Here is a 20,912-nt window from a genome sequence, read left to right on the forward strand (position 1 = left end):
AGAGTTTATTTGCTATCACACATCTGCGCATTCTCACTGTAAGTGATCGGATGGTTTAAGAATATAGTCTGCACACTTACACCTTTTCATGAACTGATGTATCTTGAGTTACTCTATTTTAACTGTAGTGACTATATGTAAAGATTTTCTTTTTTTAAAATTTATTTTATTGATTTTTTTACAGAGAGGAAGGGAGAGAGAGAGAGTTAGAAACATTGATGAGAAACATTGATTAGCTGCCTTCTGCACACTCCCTACTGGGGATGTGCCTGCAACCAAGGTACATGCCCTTGACTAGAATTGAACCTGGGACCCTTCAGTCCGCAGGCTCTCTATCCACTGAGCCAAACCGGTTAGGACTAAATGTAAAGATTTTCATGTGTTATTTATTTATTTATTTATTTGTACCGATGTGCCAGCTACCATTCTAGGTCCTTGGTGTTCATCGACAAAGAAAAGGGGCTAAAATCCCTACCCCCTCGTGGTGCACGTCTTACACATACACACACACACACACACACACACACACAAAACTGCGAAGCCCTGCAGTTCATAACAACAACAAAAATACTTGGGGGACTGTCTCAGACCTTGTCCTAAATTTATCTGGACAGAGATGGGTTTTTCAGTCTGCTAACAACATTTGGGTGAGTTCTGTGCTATCTAGCCTAGCTCTCTGTGTGCGGCGGAGGCCTGGCTGGCTGTGTGCTTCAGGGAAAACACCCATCAATGTCCTGTGTTTCAACCTTTGATCAGGCGGGCAGCGGAGAGTCCCTGATATATCCTCTGCCAGGGTCTGGGGTGCAGATAACCTTTGTTGCCTCTTTAAAGGAAACTCAGATGCTTCGCTTGCCCGATGAGCAGGTGACCTTGGGGATTCCAGCGCCGGTCGGAGACTGTCACTCGGCAGGCAGGACCAGGACATTTCGAAGGGGTCCTGGGCAAACAGGGTTGCTGTCAGGGGCGCACTGGTGTGTTTCTGGATTGTCACCCTCTTCAGTCAGGCTCCACGAGTTATTTATACTCACCTCCCCTGGGACCCAGCGTGACCAAGCCAGTAGTAAGCACACAACCCGTCCTATGAGGCTCCGGGGACTTGTGAGAAACCATGCCCAGTACCACCTCCTAGATGGGCTCAGCTGGTGGCCTGGTGTAGGGATTTTTGACAGGAAGTAGGAAGCTTGGTTGAATGTTTGCACAACTCTGAAATGCTTGAGGAGAGACTCGCTGTGCCAATCCCACCGGCTCTCCTTACTCCCCTGGTTACCACAGAGAACAGCATGCGATTGTGTGGGAGAGTGGCTGAGTGCCTTTGCGGTGTATTGATTGGTCCGTTCCATCTGAGATGGAATGACGTGAGGTCCAGAGCCCTCGGGGTTACGGATGAACTGGGATGAGAAAGGGAAAGGAGTTGGGGTGATATCACCTTTTTTGGGGGGAGGGGGGATAACTGTACGCGATGCTGTCTTCCAGTTGTTTTGAAGTGAGATAAGACACAGGAGAGAGATGGCTGACACTCTGCGTGTTAGTGACTTTTAGGGCTGACTCAGAAGAGCCTTGACCCTGGGTCCCAGGAGCAGAAACAGCACCTGGTCCTTTGAGGTTCTGTGCTGTGTGTTCCTTGTACTTTAATGGGGACAGGCTCTTACATACGTGACTCAGTATAATTCACTCATCCTTCCTCTGAAATTGTGATTGCAGCCCACTGCTCTGTCTGCGCCTCCCTCATCTGCCAGCTGGGGATCCCAGGGCCCCAGGAGGAGGCAGGACACTTAATGGGGGTGGGGGAGAGGTGTCTGGGTCTCTGGTAACTGTGTGGAACAGAGTCCTCCCCATCCCCACCCTTCACTCACATTGGACTGAGAAGGAGTGTAACATACCATATGTGTATTGTTACGGCACTGAAATTCTGGGGTTATTAGCTTATCCTCTCTAATAACACCACATTCGGGCTCAGATACGAATAAAAGAAACAAAAATCTAAGAAGAGCTCAGAGTCGTTCCCACGAAAGGGCGTGAGGAGACATGGAGCCCCCACTCCTGGAAGGTGTGTGTGTAGGAAGTGGTGCTGCAGTTTAGGTCTGAGAAGCTGGGTCCTGGGGAGGTAGGAACAGGGGGTGGGGAACCAGAAAGGAGGAGACCAGGGATGAGTGGCTTTTTAAAAACTTGGCATATGAACCACACTAACCCTCGCACCCTCGTCAGGGAGAAAGGCAGTCAGAGAGAAAGCTCTGGGCCCTGCAGTCCTGGGAAGCTGATGGGGTGTGTGTGTGTGGGGGGTGAGGTAGGGGGGCGAGGGGAGGTATGGGGTGCTTTCCCAGAGAGAATCTGGTGGAGCACTGGGCCGCTCTCGCTAAGCTCTGGGTTCCCGCCAGAGGCCAGAGGGGCTCCCTGGCTAGACTGGGGCTATCAGGCACCGTGGGCCACATTGAAACCAGCAAGGCCTCACTTCGTGACCAGCTCCTTTCACTGTCACCCTGGGAATTCCAAGCCAAACACACATGCAGGACATCTGTTTTCCATGTTCTTCCTTTGGAGCAGCAGAAGTGGTGGTTCTGTTTGAGACAGGAGAAGAGGAAAAGCCAGATATGAGATCAGAGTTTGAGAAACCAATCATGTTTCTGTTGTAGTTGCTGAATCTGCTCCTGTACTATTTACTCCTTTGTGATTTTTCAGTGAAATGAATGAGTTAGGCAATTTTTTTTTCTTTTTAAAAAAAATATATTTTATTGATTTAAAAATATATATATTTTATTGATTTTTTACAGAGAGGAAGAGAGTGGGATAGAGAGTTAGAAACATTGATGAGAGAGTCATCGATCAGCTGCCTCCTGCACACCCCCTACTGGGGATGTGCCCGCAACCAATGTACATGCCCTTGACCAGAATCAAACCCGGGACCTTCAGTCCCCAAGCCGACGCTCTATCCATTGAGCCAAACCGGTCTCGGTGGCAATTTCTTTTCTTTTTTAAATTTAACTTCATTGTTGAAAGTATTACAGATATCCCCTTCTTCTTCCACATGGACTCCTTCCTTCCTACGTTCACCCCTCCCTAGGCCCTTACCACCCTTTTGTGTGTCCATGACACACACACACACACACACACACACACACACACACATATATATGTATATATATATATATATATATATATATATATATATATATATATACACACACACACACACACACACACACACACACACACACACATTCTTTGGTTGATCTCTTCCCATACATCCCCTCCTTCCCTCTGAGATGCAATAGTGTGTTCTGTGCGTCCATGTATCTGGATCTTTTTTTGCTTATCAGTTTATTTTGTTCATTAGATTCCACATATGAGTGAGATCAGGTGATACTTGTCTTTCTCTGACTGGCAAATTTTGCTTAGCATAATACTCTCCAGGTCCCTCCATGTTGTCTCAAAGTGTTAAGAGATCCTTCTTTGTTACAGCCGCATAGTATTCCATGTTGTAAATGTACCAGAGCCTTTTTATCCATTCGTCTGCTAATGGGCACTTGGGCTGTTTACAGATCTTAGCTATGGTGAAGTGTGCTGCTACTAACATAGGGTGCATGCATTCTTTCTTATTGGTGTTTGGGTTTCTTGGGATACATTTCTAGAAGTGGGATGGCTGGGTCAAATGGCAGTTCCATTTTTAACTTTTTGAGAAAAATTCCACTCTGTTTTCCTCCAGCCTAGGACTCCCCCTGAACTATAGACCATTTTACCCACCCATGTGCTGGACATCTCCACTTAGATGTTGGTGGCCACAGATTCAGCATGTCCCCTGCCCCCGTCACACTTCCCTAAACCTGATCCTCTTCAACTCTTCTCCCCGACTTCCCATGAGATGAAGAAGCCAGTCTTAAATGGCACACACTGTTCCCAAATTTCTAAGGGGCCCTGCTTTTCAAAGGAGGGGGGGTGCCTTGCCAGGTTTGACCAGGCCCATCCAAATGCCCGTGCTCCTGTCTGGGAAACGTTCTAGTGAAGCCAGAGGGAGTATGCACACAACATCATGCTTTGTAACCACCGACATTTTTAACAGTGTGTGGTCAGTCCTCACTTAACGTTGTAGCTAGGCTCTGTGACTCGAAGTGAAAGTACACTTCACAAACCCACGGCCACCACCAGCTAATTGATAGAAACCAGAGTTACTTCCTATGGCATCTCACCAACATTACCGCAATATGTTTAAAGAAACGCCATTATTTGAGGGCCTGTTGTATGAAAGTCATTCTTTCCCTATTTCAATACGCGTATTTACAGAACAGGCCTCTCTCTTTCTCGTTCATCCCTTCCCTTCATGGTACTCACCCCTGGAATATTCTAAGAGCCTGGGCTCTGTCAGTCTCTCTCTGTCCGTCATCCTCGTGACGACGTGTGATTAAACAACATTCCGGGTCAGGCCATTCTTGCTTATTCTGTTATATTCTACTTACTTACTCATCTATTTTTTGCCATAATCATACAGTGTATATTTCTATTCTGAATAAAATCTAGCTCTTGAAAGCTTCTTGATCAGAGTGGCAAAGACGACCTCTTTGACTGCCAAACCTGCCAGGTCAGTGGAGACTAGAGAGACAACTAATTGCACTTTGACCCTTGCCTGGGCAGGGAGAGAACATTAATGGGACAATGGGCAAATTTTGAATAAGGTCTAAAGGTTAGATTACAGTATTGTAACTATACAATCTGTTAATTTCCTGATTTTTATCATTATACTGTGGTTATTCAAGCAAATCTTGTTTTTATAGAGAAACACACTGATGTCTTTAAAGTCTGCAACTTATATTATTCTCCTCATATATTCCAGGGGGAAAAAGTGTATGTGTGCATGTGTGTGCACACACTTGGAGGGAAAGGGGGTGAATGGTAAAACAAGGTAGTAAACCATTATTTGGTCCACCTTGAAAGGCATAGGTCATAGAGCAACTCTTGTACCATTTCCCCCACATTTTTGCAAGTCAAATTATTTCTTTATAAATATTTTTTAATTGATTTTTTACAGAGAGGAAGGAAGAGAGATAGAGAGCTAGAAATGTCAATGAATGAGAAACATCGACCAACTGCCTCCTGCACACCCCCCACCCGGGGTGTGCCCGCAACCAATGTACATGCCCTTAACCGGAATCGAACCCAGGACCTTTCAGTCCACAGACCGATGCTCTATCCACTGAGCCAAACCGGCTTTGGCTCAAATTATTTCAAAATTGGAAGTTTTTAAAAATTATCTTGACAGGTGGGAGAGCTAACCAGGAGGAGATCGCTAAACTTAAGAATACTTCTGGGTCCTCTGAGTTCAGTCTATTCAAAACCCAAGTCCGATGGTTGGGTTTCTAAGGACACTGAGTTCTTCCCTTCCTTCAGGCCAGATTTCCCCTAAAGCCCTGTACTTAGCAGTTTTCTTCTCCTGGCTGAGCTCCTTGGTTACCTGGAAGCTCAGGTCTGGGTCTTTTCCCAGATGCCATCCTGTATGAGCCTCCGTGGAAGCTATGTCACTGTGGTGCACTTCTTCTCTCAACTGGAAGAGCCAGATGCCGGGTTTATCCACTGCACCACGTGTCAGTCAGGATAGAATAGGTTATGCTGCAGTAATAAACTGCCCCCGAAGTTCAGTTTACTCAACACAATAAAAGGCGATTTATCACTCCTGCTACATATGCAGTCTGGTGTGCTAGGGGTTTTCTGCCCTTTCATCAGTAGGGCTTCATGAGTGACTGAAGTTTGTTTCTGAAAGAGACAAATGTTGCTTATATTTAACATTTCATTCACCACAAAGCACAATCCCACATGATATGTGTGAGAAGAGGTAGATATATTTGTAATATCCCTGATGATTCTCACAGTGCTGCCTCTTAGCAGCTAACAGAGTGAGAGACATTGGCCAAGAGCATTTCCTCCTCTGAGACTTTCCTGTCCTCCGGCTCCCTGTGCCCCCAGCTCCCCTTACGTACCCCAACTGTCCCGGCAGGGGCTTCCGTCCTGCCCTAGCATCCTTCTGTTAGTGTTTCCTTGTGATTTGTCTGTTAGATATATTTTTATGAATGCCACAAATGTTTATTGGATATTGGATGCCTACATCAACAGAAGGCACCTGTCCTTTGTCAGACACTGTCCTAGCTTCTGGGATCAATCACACTTTGACTCTACCCTCGTGGCATTTCCTGACTGGTCCTGAAGACAGAAAATAAGACAGATACTTTAAATTTAGAGGGTAGAGCTAAGCACAGATACCGTACGATTAGAGGGGGAGAAGAGACCACCTGATTCTTTTGTGAAGAGGGAGATGGAGAGCGGAGGGAGGTGGGAGACAGCCCTCTGCTCCATGTAAACGCTGTCCAGGTTCTCCATTTTGTCATTCCCTCTGGCTGAGAACAGGGCAGGTGATGCCAAATGTGCCAGTGGGTGGGGTCAGAAGTAGTGGTTTCAGGGCTATCAATGTGTTCTGTTTGGCACACAAGAAATATTAGGCATCCATCCGCTGTAATACTACTTACCTTTGGTGATACTTTATAAATCAGGTTCCCCTGAAAACCACTGACTCCTTTTACAGATGAGGGACACTGAGGCATGTGACTTGTTGGGATCCTTAAAGGTCCAACTGCACAATTTAGATCCCAGGGTCCTGATTCCTCATCCCTGGCACATCCCACTGTACCATCCAGCTGCCACCTTGTTGGAGACCCTGCCTGCCTGAGCATCACGCAGTCGAGCACAGAGTCCGCCCCCCCCTCCCCCCCCCCCGTGATGGATGTGGTACTGTCTTGCTGATTTCATCACAGCCTCGTTCGTGCTTGAGCAGGTGACTCTAGATCTCCCTGTTCTCTGGCTTCCTGTTGGACTAGTAATGAGAATGAGCAGTGCAAGATAAGAGCAACTTTTCCAGGGGGTACCATATATACTCCAGGAGATCACAGCTGCCAAGCAGATGTTCTGCTGACTCACAGCTGCCAGTGAATAGCCAGCTCTGAGTGATGTAACTGCTGGGAGACTCTGCAGGATGGGTTTGTGAAGAAGGGGCCGGATCCTGTCTCTCTCGGCAGAATTCTCTGGTCGGCTGCAACTTGCAGCTGAGGATGGGATGCTGAGTCTCCGGGACCAGCATGTGGACATGTGAAGGCAGGCCAACATTATCATTTTCATTTGCTGAGGTTTGGAAAGGTTTCTGGTATTCTGCTAGCTTTCTACTGGTTAAATGAGATAATGCATGTAGGAACCCTTGGCACATGGTAAGTGGGCAATAAATAGTAACTTCTGTAATAGTAATAATTGCAGTAATAATGAATTACTGAAATAATAGGGCAATAGCATTAGAGTAATGACTCTTTAATAATGATGGTAATTATATACATAATAACGGTACAGCAGTCAGTGGCCTGGGGTGGGGGTTTTTGTCTGAGTGCATCTCCCAGTGACACACGATAATAAAAAGCAGTCTTGCCGTGGTAAAGTGGTTCTGTCAGTTGGAGCATCACTCCATAAACCAAAATGTTGTGGGTTTGATTCCCAATCAGGGCCCTACGTTTTGGGTTCAGTACCTGGTTGGGGCATGTATAGGAGGCAACCAATCGATGTTTCTCTCCCCCTCCCCCCAATATCAATAAAAACATATCCTTGAGTGAGGATTAAAAAAAAAAAAAGGCAGACTCCATCAGAACTTATTTACTTTCCATCAAGTTTTGCTACAAACCTAAAACTGCTCTGAAAAATAAGGTCAAATTAAAAAATGTTTAAAGAGGAGGAAAAAAGAATAGACGTATAAGTTGGCATTATTATTTTTCAGTTCTCTAAAGAATACACTCCTTTGTTGCTTCCACCCATTTGCACCACCCCACCCATGGTACATCACCGACAGTGGTTATTTTTAAATTGGCAGTGAAGATATTCATATAAGTAGCATATCAAAGAGGCAGTCAAGCTGTTAGTCCCATGATGCTCAGTTGGCCAGTGTTGCTCTGTGCAAGACTGGTTGGTGGATGCGGGTGTAGCTGACCTCCTGGGACTGCTGGGACTGAAAGCCAAAGGCGTTGGGGGTGTGGTTCCCTCCACTGAGTGAGGCACCACATTAGCTCCCCTCACCGTGCGGCTGAGCAGCATGGCAATGAGAGGACCCCCCACAGGGCACTACCCCACCCTAGCACCTAGGGAGATGTCCCCTGGTCCATAAAGAAGGGCAAGTCTTGTGCCCAATGCGTTGGCTTCCTTTTGCTTAACAAAAGGTTCTCTTTCCCCCGAGTAGGAAAATGCCCAGCTAATCAAAGAAGTGGAAGTAGACAGGGTCTCCGCGCTCTCCGAGGACCAGGTGCAGGCCATCAAGCAGCTCTGGCTGGACCCCGGAATCCAGGCGTGTTACGACAGGAGGAGGGAGTACCAGCTCTCAGACTCTGCCAAATAGTGAGTACAGAGCCTGCCCCCAGCACTCAGGCAAGCGTGCTGCATGCACCTCACAGAAGCTTCCTCTGGGGAGTCTCCTCCCACCAAAAACCTTCAGTCTCCCCGTGGATCCCAGATTTCTCTCCTTGCCCAGACCCACCTGTCCCAGCCATGTCCTGAGCCTCTGTCCTTTTCCATGAGGCGAAAGCAAGTGTGGTGTTCCCTTGGTGGAACTGATCTCGTTTGGGGTGCTGAAATGATCTGACTTAGATGAGGACTGCATCTGCTTCTACCTTCCTCCTCTCCATACCTCTTTGCCTTCAGATTTCCTGATCAGTAGACCAAGGTCCCATTACCCTAAAATCTAAAAATCAGAGTTTAGATCTCAATGCTATAGGCGCAGCAGATGCTGGTCATGTGCTGCCCTCTAGTGGGAAAGAGCCAGGGAGGAAGCTCAATCTGGGATCTCTTGGTTTATTAACAACTCGCAAAGGCCTACACATTCATTATTTTTTTGATCCAAGAAGGCTCAAGTTTTAAATGTTATCTTTAGGGAAAAAAGATTAGATGGGCCTGCATGCAAAGGATCCCAGGGAGATGACCAGAATTTCATTTTCTTAATCTCCTGAGGCAGTGCCTCAGCCAGACAACTCACTGGACAATCTGAAACACAGTCCTTCTTCAAGAGACGATTTCTGTAGTTCTTTGCCCCTCAGCCCATGTCTTCCATCTTCTGAGGGCCCCGAGGTCCTTTCCTGAGATGTACCCTTCCCTTCAGGTGCAGTCATCACCCTCGGAGCTGGAGTGGGTGGGGGATCCACTCCCATCACCTGGACCAGGCAGTGAGCAGGAGAGGAAGCTGGAGTCTTACCTTTAGTGTTGATCCTGGGCTGAATGTTTAATCCATTAATCCAGGTTCACACAACCGATCTGAGCTCAGGAACTTTTAGGTACAAAGCAGGAAAGGAAATACAAGAAGTCCCACTAAGGTGTTGGGACTTAAGAAAAGAGGCAAAAGGAAGGGAGGCAGTATCCCAAAGAAGAGGGCAGACTGTGGGTCACAGCAACAGCCTGGTTGGCCACAGCATCCCGGCATCTCCCTGGAGAGAGTCTAGCATCACTTGCTCAGTGAAGACCCTGGGGAGGCACTCAGGCTCTGGATGTGGATCCATTTGGAAAAGACCCATTGGAGGCACCATGAAATTCAATGGATCCCTGAAATCTTAGGCAGCAAGTATGAGAAGAATTTTGAAAGTGACTAGCTTGGTGGACAGAGCTGCAGCAGACAGTTGCCCTGCCTTTGGAAATGGGGAGACTAGAGACATCTATGCATTTTCTTGGTCCAGGTCAGTAGTTGCCTTCTGCTCTGCTGGTCACGTCTGCTTATGTGGACAGGTATGAAAAAAATGAGGTGTGCCTGCCACAGACCAGGCTCTTTGGGTGACGGCGGCAGGTATAACCAGTGCTCTCTGATGTCAAGGAACATTACTTACAGCTGTCTTTTTTCTGGTGGAGCAAGACAGATGTAAGTAAAAAGAAGCACAATATGGAAGTCAGGGACGATTAGCCTTGGGATCATGTATTGGGACACAGGGTAGTTTGCAGTAGGCTGCTGGGCTCGGAATCAGCTCCGTCATTGACCAGGGCCTGAGTTAGTTGTTTTACTAAAAAATGCCTTTTTTTAAGGCTTAAAAATTTTTTTAAGTGCCCTCCTATTTTACCTCAGAAAAATGATATATTTTAAGCTCAGGGATTTCATATATGGCAAAAATAATCCAAGACAAGATTTGATATATCTTAGACATTTAATTTCCCCATGTAACAAGAAAACCGTTTCTCACTGTTATCCTGAACTTCCTTTTGGCCTGTTTTACGCTTTGTGAGTGAACTGGGGTTTCTAAGAAAACACAAAGTGCCGGAGAGCAGCATCTGCAGTCTATAATGTTCTTGGCTGAGGACGAGTGTGGGAGGGGAAGGCAGGCAGTTAGACTCCACTTCCTCCCCTCCGGCCAGTGATGAGCCAGATCCAGAAGGAAGTGATGGGGTGATCCACAGGTTTCCCTGAAGGCTCATGCGGGCTCCTGATGCACATTCCTTCTGAAACAGTTGCAGGAGGGCTGGCTCTCAGAGTCACTGATGGGCCCCAGGAATCTGAGTGGGGATTGCTCTGAGCGGGGTGACTTCCTTGGAGTGGGATGGACACTCCTCCTTTCTGTAAAATGAGTCTCGGCACCTTGCTCTCTGATACTGCAGTTACCTGACTGATATTGACCGGATCGCCTTGCCGTCCTATGTGCCGACGCAGCAAGATGTGCTTCGTGTTCGAGTGCCCACAACTGGCATCATCGAGTATCCGTTTGACCTGGAAAACATCATCTTTCGGTAAGAATGTCTCCCTGATACATTCCATTAAGAATTTGTGCAGGTTTGGAAGTCCCCCAAAGGGTTCTTATCTTTCAGGGCAATGTGCCCTCTCCATCACAGGGTTTTTAGAATTGTGGTCGGTTTCAAGTGCTAGAATAGAGAGGAACCCACCTTTCCAATCACCCTGGATGCTGCCCCTTCTTCCCGTAAAGATGTGAAGTGCCCTCTGTCCCATTTGGGAATCCAAAGTGGGAAAGATTGCAGGGTTTCAGGCAGACCTTTGCAATGTCTATAGAAGAGCATGCACTCCCGGAGGGCTAGGGGCCCTGTCTAAAGGGATGGCTGCTGCACAGTGGATGCCAGCCTTTGGGGACAAAATGCAGGCTCACTAAGACCAGATCCTCCAATTAGATAACAAGTGTTTTAAGTGAAACAGCCGATATTTTTAATGTTAACTCAAAAGTTATTCAAAACACTACGTCGGCCAGTGAGAATACATCTACATTGCAGAAGCCCGCCTGACCCCTGGCTGTAGCATTCAAGCTTAGGGTCGATCCTATGGCTGTGAGGCTCTGCAGTCTTCCCCATATGGGACAAAGGGCACTTACACATCTTTATAGGGAAGAAGGGGCAGCATCCACGCAATGGAGAAAGGATTTGTGGATAAATTAGAGTCGTGGAGACAGGAAGGAGCAAAGGCCTGGAAAAAGCTGAGTGGACCTGGAAGACTGGCGCCATTCTACCCCTTTGGTGGCTGGTGCCCCGGCGCTCCAGTGGGTAGAGCAGTGTCCAAGGGGAGGCCTGTGCTTTCTGCCTGGACAATTGTAGCTTCTGAACCTGAGTAACCTTTGCACCTGTTTTCAGTAATGCCACTTACATTCTGTCCTCCTCTGCTGGGAAACGTCTGGTGGTTCCTCAGTGTTGAAAGCAGTGGTGCTCAAACCTTTCAGTCTCGGGACCTTTTTTCACTCCTGAAGATCAGGGAGGAAGCCAAGACCTACTGATTTCCATGGTGGAATGAGCACGCCCTCCTCCAGAGCCACGAATCCAGCCTTTGAGACCTGTGTTTCTGTTTGACAGGATGGTGGACGTGGGTGGCCAGCGATCCGAAAGGCGGAAGTGGATCCATTGCTTTGAGAGCGTCACCTCCATCATATTCTTGGTTGCGCTGAGTGAATACGACCAGGTCCTGGCTGAGTGTGACAATGAGGTATGCCAGGTGGGGAGGGTGGGGAGCTGTGGAAGACAGAGACCTATTTTTGTAGTTTGCAAAAAGCCAGCCGGCTCTGCCATTAGATTCTAAGCCTGACGTTAAATTGTTTTGCTACTCAAAGTATAGTGTGTGGACTAGCAGCGCGGGCATCACCTGGATGCTAGTCCACACACTATTGTTAGAACTGTAGACCAAATACATCAGAATCTGTATTTTAGTAAGGTCCCCGGTGGTGCCCATAAACACATAAGTTTGAGGATCACTGACATGGAAACTGGCTCTCACACTTGGGTGCCACTGGGACTCCATGGCGGAAGCCCCGTGGAAGGAGAGTGCAGCCTGAGCGGAGCATCTGATCCAATGCACTGCCTCGGTGGAGCCTCTCAGCCCTGGAGGCACACTGAAAGCCCTCGGGGAGTTTTGAAAAAGTATCATCATTTGGACCCCACAGTAGAGGTTCCTACTGCTGGGTTGGAGTTGAAGTGTCTTTCCTAAGTCCCTAGGAATGCTAATGTGCAGTCAGAGTTGAACAATGTTACTTCTAGTAAACTTTACCTGAGAACAGGCTTCCCCACCTGCAGGGCTTCCTCCCCTAGTCCCCAGCTGGGCTGGCTGTTTGGGGGCCCCCTGGAAGGGCGAGGAGCTGGGATGACCCACCCTGTCAGGCTTTCAGTGCCCTCCGCAGGATACCCTTATCCTCCCATTGTCTTTCCCCCTACCTCTTGCTTCTAGGGCATGAAAGTAAATCAGTCAAGAACTCTATCCAGGATTAGGTAATAACCATGAACAAATAATATCTTGTGTTTCTTGAGAGCAGAATTTTCTCTAAGGAGCACAGTTACATTAGTAAATGGGTTAATCCTCCACTAATTAGCTTAGAGTCATTGTGCAAACAAGAATAGAAGCCTTGGCTGCCACTCAGCTCTTCAGTAGAAAAAAAAATTTTTTTAAAGGAAAGTCCTCGAGTTATCAATATGAAAAATTGGCTCCAAATTTGTCTCAGGAAAAGCAAAAGATTAGTCAAGTGAACAAGAACTTCAGCCTGATGTGCTAAAACACTGAACATTTTCTCCTCTCCTAAAAACACAGACATCTGGAGAAAAACAAAGTGGCTGCCACTCTAGACTCTTCCCTTCTGGTTGTAGACATGAGTTGCATCCTCTCATTGTATAGTACAGGCATCATTGTTTTCATATGTTGTAGTTCCTTAGAGGTTATTATTGATAAGATCATAATAAATTTTAAAGAATCTTTAAAAGCAAGAGGGATTTCTCCTCTGGCAATAAATTCCATATCTTAATCCCTTAAAATATATTGAACAGGATTATGAACCTATGTTTCTGAGAGTCATGGGAAAACAGACTTATGGCACATCCCTCTCAAGTATTTCTATCTAGCACAAATCTGCTCTCCATAAATCAGGAAGTTACTCTTTTCCTGCCAATGTCTAATGTTCAGAAATTTTACTGTCCTGCATAATTCCCACCAGGTCCTACTACTATCCAGGCTTGGGAAAGTATTTAAATGTTGTAAACAAGTATCCTTACCCATACATTAGAGACCCTGCTCCCTGGGCCCGAGCACACCGGTGCCACCTGCATGGGAGGCATGCGCTGGGCCCCTTCTCTATGGGTGGCGGCCCTGCTGAAGAGCTAGTGTTCCTCTCATTGTCCCCCGACTTCTGACACACAGTCTGAGGCCACACCCAATAGAATGGGTGCCCCAGGGCTGACTCTGAACAATCCTAATAATGACACACAAAACTTCTGTCAAATCTGGGCAAGAACTTTCCTTTCCCACATTGCACAAAAGCCTTTCTGATATCTTACATGTTAATTTGTAGCTAGAGTTGAGGGGTGATTAGAGAGGGTGGGGATGGGGGTGTACTCCAGCTGGGTGAGGGGGCAGAGGGATAGAACCAGTGAAGTGACTTGTGTCCCAAGTACTGCTTTTCTTTCTAGTTAACCCTAACTGCCTCTTTTTTCCCCCCTTAGAATCGCATGGAAGAGAGCAAAGCCTTATTTAAAACCATTATCACCTACCCCTGGTTTCTGAACTCATCCGTGATTTTGTTCTTAAACAAGAAGGATCTTCTGGAAGAGAAAATCATGTACTCTCATCTAATTAGCTATTTCCCAGAATACACAGGTAGGTGTCCACCGTGCTGACGTCAGTCCAGAGTTCTAAGGGCTCCCAGGGACTCGATGGTCTGCCTCCAATGGACTTCCTCACCGTTCCCACCTCCACACATGCTAGCCCTTTGCTAACTCCAGTTTGTTCTCCAAGACCCAGCTCAGGCAGGCCCTCTGATCCTCACCCCATCCCCAGCCGGCTCCGGAGGGCAGAGACTGTGCCTGCCTTACCATTGATTGCACGCCCAGTTGGTCAGAGCACCTGGCACTTCTGATGAGTAGGTTAAAGTGTGGCAGCTCCTTTGCAGACACAGGGTGGACACGAGGTTCCTCGTCTACATGACTAATCCAGTCCCTGCCCTACTGCTAATGATTTCTCGTCCTGGAAGTCTGACATTGATATGTAGAGGAGCAGAGCTTTAGAACTCTCCTTTTCCCTTGTACTAACTGCTTGGCCATGGAGTAGAGCATCCACAAGCTTTAAAAGCAGACATGGATGCCTAACAATGTTAGTGCCCATATTCTCCCTCTCCCCTCTCCTAGCTCACTGCTGCCCGCTGCGTTAGTAAGAGTGATCTTTTTTCAAAAGTGGTTCAAGTCAGAAAGCTAAATTTGGACACTGTCCTTCAACACATTGCCTTAAATACAAGTTTTAGATACCAGCTAGATACTTTAAAGTATTTTCTTTTACAGGTTCAGAATGAGATATAATTTTTTAAAAAGATGCCCAGTAAAACTATTCCTTAGAACCATGGTCAGCATGTGGCTCTTCCACAAAATATCACAGCCTAGGCAAGTCTATCTTGAAGAGGTGGCATTAGAAGAAGTTGAAGTTTTAAAAATTTGGCTCTGTTGACTAATGAGTTTGCCCACCACTGTCCTAGAACTAAGATAGCTTAAGGACAAGAGGACACTGGAATTAATTTGGGGGAGTACCTGGTGGTGAGTGGCATCTTTCTTCTTTATCCCTCTAACTGCGCTCGGAACCAGGACCAAAGCGGGACGTCAAAGCTGCCAGAGACTTTATCCTGAAGCTCTATCAGGACCAGAACCCGGACAAGGAGAAGGTCATCTACTCCCACTTCACGTGCGCCACGGACACGGAGAACATCCGCTTTGTCTTCGCTGCCGTCAAGGACACCATCCTCCAGCTGAACCTGAGGGAGTTCAACCTCGTGTAAATGCTGCTGCCCACACCTGGCCAACCAGAGGCGGGACTCACCAACCCCTGGATCTCATTCCGAGAGCTTCTGACAGGCGCCGGCCCAGCCCCCTGGGCAGTACCGCACCAAGTCCGCCCTGTAGGCACAGGGACAGAGATGGGCCACGGAGCTTGTAAGACATCTGAGTTTAGCAAAACTTTTTCAAAGTCTTGATTCCAAAAAATTGTTTTTATATTTCTTTTCTTGACTTTTGGCTTGTTAAGATTTTGAGTAGTGACTGAATTTGAGGTTTTATAGAATTTTTTAAAAAGCCATCATGAATTACTGTGTGTTTTTTTTAAAGAAACAAATTTAAGTGTGTTTGTTAATTTAGCGATCATGCCTTGAGACTGCTAGGATTAATTTGCGTAACTTAAGTTGAGTTTTAAGCTTTTTTTTTAAATTTTTTATTACAGCTTGTACTTCTGAGGCCATTTTTAATTGTTTTCCTCTCTTTATGCTGAAAAGCGTGATGCCTTTAACATGCCACCAAAGATTTTTTTTAAACGGTTATTTTTTTGTGCTTTCTAAGACAAATTAATGACTTTGTTGATATCTAACTTGGTTTTCCACATTTGGATCACCATGAAGCCAAAGCTGACAGAAGGTAAATGGGCTCCAGATAGCACATATGTCATCCTGGTGAAATGTGTATGTGATCAGGCCTTATAAACTTATGAAATGGCTAAACTTATGAAATGGCTAAAAACCCCAACTATTTACTAGTAACAAATGTAATGTAACCCTGCCGGAGGTCTGATGGCCTTCACAGATGTGTTCTGCACCACGTGGGCCGTGCCTTTCTGAGGAGGCTAAGAATACACCATTCTGCCATTAGCGTCGTACTTTGTGTTTCTTTGAGCTCATGGTTCTGCTCCGAAAGAAAAAAATGCTGTAACCTAACAATTAACTACTCAGAAACTTCCTACATGTCCTTGGGAGGGAGGAAAAGTAATTTTGCCCCTACCTTCTTGGTTTTGGGCTGGGACCTGTTCCTGTAATAAGAGCGATTAGCAGGAGAAGAGAGTAATACATGCATGCCTCCTGTATCCATGGGAAACAGCCACTCCCTGAGAGTGGCCCAAGCCATCACCTTAATGTTGGGGGAGTGGGAAAGGCCCTTTACCAGGAAAAGCACAGTAAACAGAGTAGGGTTGATTCACAGATTTAAGTTGGTGCCTTCGATGAGTTTCATCTACTGTAGAGTCATCCTCTTCCAGGTACAGAGAAGGAGACACCCTTACACATGGGATTTCTCTTATGTCAATTTTCTCTACGAAAGGGTCCCTATTTTTACATTCCAGAGTTTTTCCTATGTCTCCAGTTTCTTAAAAATAATCAGCTCAAAAAAAACAAAACCCTTATGCTGAAGCGGCATATTCTGGGGTGATGTACTCTGCTCCCCTGAAGTCTTACCTCTGAACCTTCACAGGAACCCACAGTCCAGAGGCTGAGCTGAGGGACAGCTGGGTTGTGTCCTTGGACGGGTCTCTCAATCTTGAGGTCAGTTCAGTTAAATGGCTGTGTCTCATTTCAGGAGGCGGTGTTGCAGGTGGAAGCACTCAGATATTTAATAAGATGTGTTTCTGTGGAAACAAAGGGTAATAGTTGGAGCAATTATAAACTCAGTCTGAACCAGTCAGTAGGTTTCTAGATGAAGCATCTTTTTTAGTTTGAATGTCTCTGATGCCACCAGGCATTCTGTCAACTTTATGAGTGGCCCGCACAACAAGTACAGAAGTGTCCAAACAGGAGTCATTGGCATATCAGATTTCTAGGAATTTCATAAAATTTGTTCTTAGTGATTCCAAGTCAATAGAGTTGGGGTGGGGGGATTGGAAATGCTAATTTGTAGAGTTGTAGCCAGATTACCTGAGGAAACTAGAACTCAGGATCCAGCCCAGTTTACAGGTAGAAAACAAAACCTCAGAGAGTTAGCAGGACTAGAATCAGACATCCCAAGATGCGTTATAGTTTCTACTGAAGCATCATTTTTCTCTCCATAATCATTATCCCTATGTTTAATTTGTTTGCGAAATAAGTGCACCAAGAATAGTCACTGACCAGATACAGGCATTTAAAAATCTGCTTTGCTGGAACTTTTCATAAGGAATCTCAGATAGGACTTTTTAAAATCCTCTCAATGCTAGGAAGCCAAGGTCTTGGTCTCAAATTTCACCTGCAATAATCTATATGTCTGGGTTTCCTCTCTTCTCAAGATCTCCAATATATCCTGATGTTCCTGCACCTGCCAGAAAGTGACCATCGTTTCTTACCCAATAAGGCTGACAGGAGCCCAGTAAGCAAGGTGCCAGGAAGCTTTTCCAAGGGGCTCAATTAAAACTCCTTAAAACTGCCTGGTCATGCATGATTCTGTACACGTTTTCAAACGTGACGTTCTAGTCAAAGTCTTGGTACTAAAACCACTGTTTTCAATTGTGTCCTTTCACAAGGAGAACAGAATCTTGTTGAACTTAACACAAAAAATATGTGCTCGTGAAAACAAGAATTCATACTCACAATTTCCTAATTCTGGGGGAATCAGGTAGCGAAATAAGTAATTGTTTCATCTTGTTCACAAAGGGTTACTTACCAAATTGCTGTAAGTCACAGATGGTTTAGGAGAAAAGGAAGAAGTTTCCTTCAATCTGGAAAAACAAAACATTAAAAAAGTTATAAAAAATTATAATCCTTATTCTTTCATTCAGTCCCAGATAATAAATTTGCATTGATCTTGATATTTTGTGAGGATTTTTACAAATCCACTTTTTCCTTAAAATTTTCTTGGTTAATTCTTACCCAGTTCAATGGTATGATCTGAAAGTTATCAGAAACCTGTACTTTTCCGAGTCCTTTCCATGAATCTCCCTGAAGAAACACTTTTGCAAAAGCAAAACAATACTTTCTATAGATGGCAAAAGATTTTAAAATGCCATAAAGAGCTGAAAACATTTGGTTGTTTCTGTGACATACATTTTATCATAATACCTAGAGTTACAAGTGATAACATTATACTAGGACATATCAGGGCTGGGTCCCGAGCTCCCCACCGCCCCCACCCAGCTCCCTCAGCACCTGGGAGCCAGGCGGCGGCCCTAACCCCTGTAGTTATCTGTGGAGCAATCAGGCCCCCTTTGCCACATCGCCCCTTCTCCTTCCCCCCCACCCCCCACCCCCACTCATTCCTGCGTTGGCCTGGCGCTGCCCACTCACCTGATCCACCATTCCACCTCAGTCCCGCTCTCATAGGTGTCCATCAGGGCTGGCAGTGCCTCCACTGCTGCCCACTGTCAGTGCTGCACAGCTGACACTTGCCATGCTCCACATTGCCCCTGATGGTCAGCACACATCATAGCGAGAGGTCAAACTCCTGGTCAAGGGGACAATTTGCATATTAGGCTTTTATTATATAGGATACTTAATTACCTATTTAACCAAAGTTACACAGTCATGAGAAAAACTTAGCTCTTACTATTGAGAAGACTTGGTTTTCTTAAATAATCAAAAACTGGGTAATAAAGGTAACATGAAGCACACAATTGTTTTAGTAAAAGACAAAAACTTTGCTTTCTTAGGCAAATTACGTAAAAATAGAAAACCCTTCATAATATTTTATCAGGAGCAGACCAACAGTACAAGACAATCCTGTGAGCAGATGAAAAAAAAGTTTCAATTTTAAATTAAGTACAATATTAATATTAAAGTTTATCTTTAAACCCTTATAATAAATTAATCCCACTTTAGCTACCTTAATAACACAAGGTTCCCTCTCTCACTTCCAAACTTTCTATAATCCATTATTTTGTCCTTTATTCTCCTTTTTGCAATTTTGAAACAGCTGGTTAAAAACAGTAGTTTTCGGGAAAAACTACTCTCTCTCACTTAACAAAAATTCATCTCTGTACCTAGTACATTTTTTAAACCAAAAACACATCTTACTTTCCGTGCAGAGATGTTGCCCTTACTAGTTCTACAGTTTTTATTACATATTCTAATTAGAATTCTCAACCTTTGAAATCTTCATTTCTATTGAAAGCCAAGAAGTTAGCAGTTTTGAACTGCTACATTATGTAGATTGGCAAATTTCTTAGCACTTCTAATTTCTAGAAGCATGTGCTTTGTTGTAGTACTAGTTCTACAGTTTTTATTACATATTCTAATTAGAATTCTCAACCTTTGAAATCTTCATTTCTATTGAAAGCCAAGAAGTTAGCAGTTTTGAACTGCTACATTATGTAGATTGGCAAATTTCTTAGCACTTCTAATTTCTAGAAGCATGTGCTTTGTTGTAGTACAATTGTTCATTGTGGCACAAGACATGTTTACTCACAGACCCAGAAATTTTAGTTTCTTTGTAATAAGAAGCCAAGAGTAGATGAAATTATATTCCGTAAGTCATATTTCAGTACTTTATCTTATTTGAAAGTGATCTACATATTGAATGAATTTCCATCATTTAGCAAAATTTTAAGGGTTCAAGTTACCAGAAAGATTTGGAAGCTACTTTAAAGTAGACATGTGTTTTAAAACTTCCTAATTATTTAAAGTTCATTGCACTTACATCTATTTAATTCACTTGGTCTTAAAAATCATATTTAGATTACTCCTGAAAATTTCTAAATAGTTTTTTTTTCTTCAGATGAAAAGAAAATTTGTATTTCAAAGAGTTGGCTCTCAGGTCCTAAAGAAGATGGGGGTAGAAAATTTGCATCTCAAAGCCACAACGAAAGTATCCAGTTTTCTCTAAGAAGTTTCAGTGTATTTCCTATTTGACTAATAAACCCTGGTGGTATAAAAGTTGTATGTCTGCATTATATCCAATTCTGACAAATCTAAACACATATTCATCTTATTTAAACCAACTTAATTTATAGAATACTTACTCAGATCATTATATTAGAAACCATTTGGGTAAGTTTTCTTATTTCTGAGAGTCTAGAAATACTTATCCTATCTAATAAAAGAGTAATATGCAAATTGACTGTCATTCCAACACACAAGATGGCTGCCCCCATGTGGTCAAAGATCCTGCCACCATAAGATGGCCAGCAGGGGAGGGCAGTTGGGGATGATCAAGCCTACAGGGGAGGGCAGTTAGGGGTGACCAGGCGGGTAGAGGAGGGAAGTTGGGGTGACCAGGCCTGCAGGGGAGGGCAGTTGGGGGGAACCCAGGCCTGCAGAGGAGGGCAGTTAGGGGTGACCAGGCTTGCAGGGGAGTGGTTAAGGGGTAATCAGGCTGGCAGGCATAAGTGGTTAGGGGAAATCAGGAAGGCAGGCAAACAGTTGGGAGCCAGCAATCCTGGATTGTGAGAGGGATGTCCAACTGCCCGATTAGGCCTGATCCCACTAGAATTGGGCCTAAACAGGAAGTTGGACATCCCTCGAGGGGTCCCAGATTGGAGATGGTGCAGGCTGGGCTGAGGGACACCCCTCCTCGTGCACAAATTTTGTGCAACAGGCCTTTCTCTATATAAAAGGCTAAGCAACCATTACGACCAAATGACTGGTCTACCGGTTGCTATGAAGCGCACTGACCACCAGGGGCTGCTCCCTGGTGGTCAGTGTGCCCCTATAGCCAATCTCCTGTGGCCCCTGGCCCCTCTCTCCTCCCACTGGCCA

At 45.2% G+C, this 20,912-nt stretch overlaps 2 protein-coding genes and 1 long non-coding RNA gene across 7 annotated transcripts in view; 2 read left to right on the forward strand and 1 right to left on the reverse strand.

The window, feature by feature from the left end:
- The window catches only part of LOC311630434 (guanine nucleotide-binding protein subunit alpha-14), a 127,763-nt gene extending 111,628 nt beyond the window's left edge, over positions 1–16,135 (forward strand). The window contains exons 3-7 of one of the 2 annotated variants that reach the window (XM_084899431.1): positions 8,249–8,403; positions 10,636–10,764; positions 11,827–11,956; positions 13,954–14,107; positions 15,082–16,135. In XM_084899431.1, coding sequence (XP_084755557.1) covers positions 8,249–8,403; positions 10,636–10,764; positions 11,827–11,956; positions 13,954–14,107; positions 15,082–15,272 — 759 coding nt within the window. In that variant the 3' untranslated portion in view covers positions 15,273–16,135. Of the gene's footprint in view, positions 1–8,248; positions 8,404–10,635; positions 10,765–11,826; positions 11,985–13,953; positions 14,108–15,038 lie in introns of both variants that reach the window. The other variant, XM_084899430.1, reaches the window with a different exon arrangement.
- Positions 1–20,912, forward strand: part of LOC311630442 — a 930,538-nt gene that overhangs the window by 757,849 nt on the left and 151,777 nt on the right. The gene's annotated exons all lie outside the window — the stretch shown is intronic.
- Positions 10,169–20,912, reverse strand: part of VPS13A (vacuolar protein sorting 13 homolog A) — a 185,468-nt gene continuing 174,724 nt past the window's right edge. For 3 of the 4 annotated variants that reach the window (XM_084899409.1, XM_084899408.1, XM_084899406.1), the window contains 6 exons: positions 18,507–18,663; positions 17,887–17,941; positions 16,710–16,879; positions 15,028–15,248; positions 11,624–11,982; positions 10,169–10,744 (listed from right to left, as the gene is read on the reverse strand). The gene's annotated coding sequence lies outside the window, so the exon portion shown is untranslated. Of the gene's footprint in view, positions 10,745–11,623; positions 11,983–12,226; positions 12,459–15,027; positions 15,249–16,709; positions 16,880–17,886; positions 17,942–18,506; positions 18,664–20,912 lie in introns of all 4 variants that reach the window. The other variant, XM_084899407.1, reaches the window with a different exon arrangement.

This window comes from Pipistrellus hanaki (assembly GCF_964339955.1).
Source record: "Pipistrellus hanaki genome assembly, chromosome: 11".
In the NCBI taxonomy this organism is placed as follows: Eukaryota; Metazoa; Chordata; class Mammalia; order Chiroptera; family Vespertilionidae; genus Pipistrellus; species Pipistrellus hanaki.